General features: G+C 45.3%; 1 protein-coding gene across 1 annotated transcript; it reads right to left on the bottom strand.

The window, feature by feature from the left end:
• Positions 1-1,307: 1,307 nt before the first annotated feature.
• Positions 1,308-1,869, bottom strand: LOC113565562 (trypsin inhibitor). The gene is made up of 2 exons (XM_026987879.1): positions 1,711-1,869; positions 1,308-1,627 (listed from the first exon to the last, which is right to left on the bottom strand). Exons 1-2 carry the CDS (start codon positions 1,781-1,783, stop codon positions 1,446-1,448), a joined length of 255 nt encoding a protein of 84 aa, XP_026843680.1. The 5' UTR covers positions 1,784-1,869; the 3' UTR covers positions 1,308-1,445.
• Positions 1,870-2,470: the final 601 nt, after the last annotated feature.

Raw genomic sequence — 2,470 nt, 5'->3', positions numbered from 1 at the left:
ATGCTCGAATGAACTCTTGGACTGTTACTTGGATGAGAACCGAACCGAATACGAGACTGGACAATGGAATTAATAAGCATTTAGGCGGAATAATTAAATAATTCTAGTCTAACTCTGGTGTTTGTTGTGTCCTAAAGGGGATGGTATAGTCTGAGGGGTTTCGTTGTCTTGATTTACTTTCCTTGGGTTCCACTTCCCCCCTCGCTTTGTGGCGTTTTCTACTCCTACAGACATCCTTTATGCGGCATCTGTTTAGTAAAAGATTCTCAACTAAAAATCGCTTCTGTTTGTCTCCTGTCTGGCGCTGTCTCTGCCTCTGTGCCTGTCGTTCCATGCCTCTCTCTCGTTGTTTTCCCCGCCTGTCAGGGGGTGCGCTTTTCACCCGCTTGCCGGCGTGCAAATTGCTAATGAATTTAATTCCCTCCACGACAGAGACACACGCACACGACACACACGCGACACACCCAGAGAGAGATGGGAAAAATGCGCCAGAAACGGTGACAGGGTTGCCAGCACATCTGATCTAGGCGACAAGTGAACTTTGTCTCTTGTCGGGAAATCTAACGGACAACGTGCACACAGCACACAATAACAATAACAGCTTGTTATTCGCGTACTCTTCCGCAGAGAGGGTATAACGTTGCCCAAGGGAGGTTTGTAACTCCGGTGGGGGATGGCCTCCAAGGAGATCTTCTTTAAGGGTATCTGCAGCTTCTGCTTCCCTTTTCTTTCGTGTTGATTCCAATGCAACACAGCAGTGCTGTGTACAGCAGAGTTTTAATTTGTGTTGGGACCTGCATATTAAGTAAGCTGCCAGCCAGCCAGCCAGCCAGCCACAGAGGCATTGCTAGCGCTCCTATTCATGGTCATGTTCATGTTCCTCCTTTTGCTGATTGAATTGAGGGGGCGGGGCATGCCATTCGATCCGCATCGATATGGTCACACTCGAGTCCACAGGGAGGTGCCCCTGATTAAGTATGCGCCGTGTGTGTGTATGAAAACTGCACAAAATGCAAATTGGCGCAAGTGTCAGAGATTATAGTCGATACTATCGCACCTCCTGCACGCATCGCGGACTCCGAATTTTGTATTTTCGCAGCATGGTAGCACATACATATATAATTTTGTTTTGCGAACAACTCAATTTTCATCAGCATAAATCAAAGCGCGGACACTGCAGTTCATTTGCATGACAGTCGCAGAAAAAATATCCACATAAATTGCCTTGGCGAAAATCTATTCAAACTTTGCAGACAAATCATATTTTCCACGGTCAAACTTTTTCTAACCTCCCCCCCACCACCCCCACCGCCCTTTTACTCCATTCAACTTTGTTGTTAAATTGCAAATCTCAGATGGAAACTTTTTTTTTGCAGAGCTGTAGGAATGTTTCGGGGGATTACAGACATCAGACATCAACGGGCCATAAATATTGGTATTTATACTTAGAATTCGTGATGTTTCAGGCAGTTTAAAACACAGTGCATTCCGGACTCGAAAAAGTTGTTGGTTGCTTGACAGCCGCCGAAGATAAAGGACTCGCACTGCCGGTTGACCCTGTCGAAGCGCCACATCTCGAATTCCCCCTTGCACGGCCCAGTCTCGGTCGGTGTGTCATCGCACTTCTCTATTAGAACACCAATATGGCATCATACGGGAATAGGTTCAGTTCTTCATCCAAATTATTAAATTGCTTTTGGACCATCTTACTTGCATTGTAGGCCCTGGCTCCAGCCAGAAGGGAGAGCACCAGGAAAAGAGACAGCCAGCCGGATGATTTCATGATTGTGGTTGCAGTTCCTGTTTTTCCTCCTAGCCTATTTACACTGTTGGATACGGCGGTGCTGTAACGAAGCCCCAGGTTTAACGCAATGATTTATTTGTTTGAGGTTTAGGTCAAAGATCGGGCAAAGAGGGTTCGTTCTGCTTTCCTTGTAGTGTTGGGTAAACATTGTTCAATTTAGTGTTGGGTAAACATCGTTCAATTTACTGAACTTACTGAACTCGTTCTTTTAGTTCGTTCCTGTTTGTTGATCTTAATAATTCTTTTTTGTTCATCGCCCTTTTTTGGTTCCTTTCTTTTTATTTTATCCTTCATGAAATTATCCGGCTTGCTGTCTCTCTTAATTCTATGATAGTCTAACTGTCTCTTCGCGAAAATAAACCATTGACCGTTCCCCAAACATCTACTGTCACACCATACATATACCCAAGCCCAGGCATAAGGATTCGGATAGTGGAACATGGAAGTCCCAAAGAAGGGTGACCCCCATGTTTTGCTTTTGAACAGCAATTTACCGGCTAATCAGAGAGCAGAGCTCCATTCTGTAAGCTTAAGTTCTGCAAACCATGACGATGTATCTGCCCCACTTGCCACACGATAAATCTGTGGGGAACATGCATAAATAGAGGCGGAGCTGCAACAGCAGCAGCGGGGCTAATCAAACCAATTAAAACCATAACTCAGCTG

Source organism: Drosophila persimilis, unplaced genomic scaffold (genome assembly GCF_003286085.1).
Source record: "Drosophila persimilis strain 14011-0111.01,24,50 unplaced genomic scaffold, DperRS2 tig00000124-arrow-pilon, whole genome shotgun sequence".
In the NCBI taxonomy this organism is placed as follows: Eukaryota; Metazoa; Arthropoda; class Insecta; order Diptera; family Drosophilidae; genus Drosophila; species Drosophila persimilis.
Note: the sequence above shows the minus strand (reverse complement) of the source record. Positions and strands in the feature narration are given on the sequence as shown.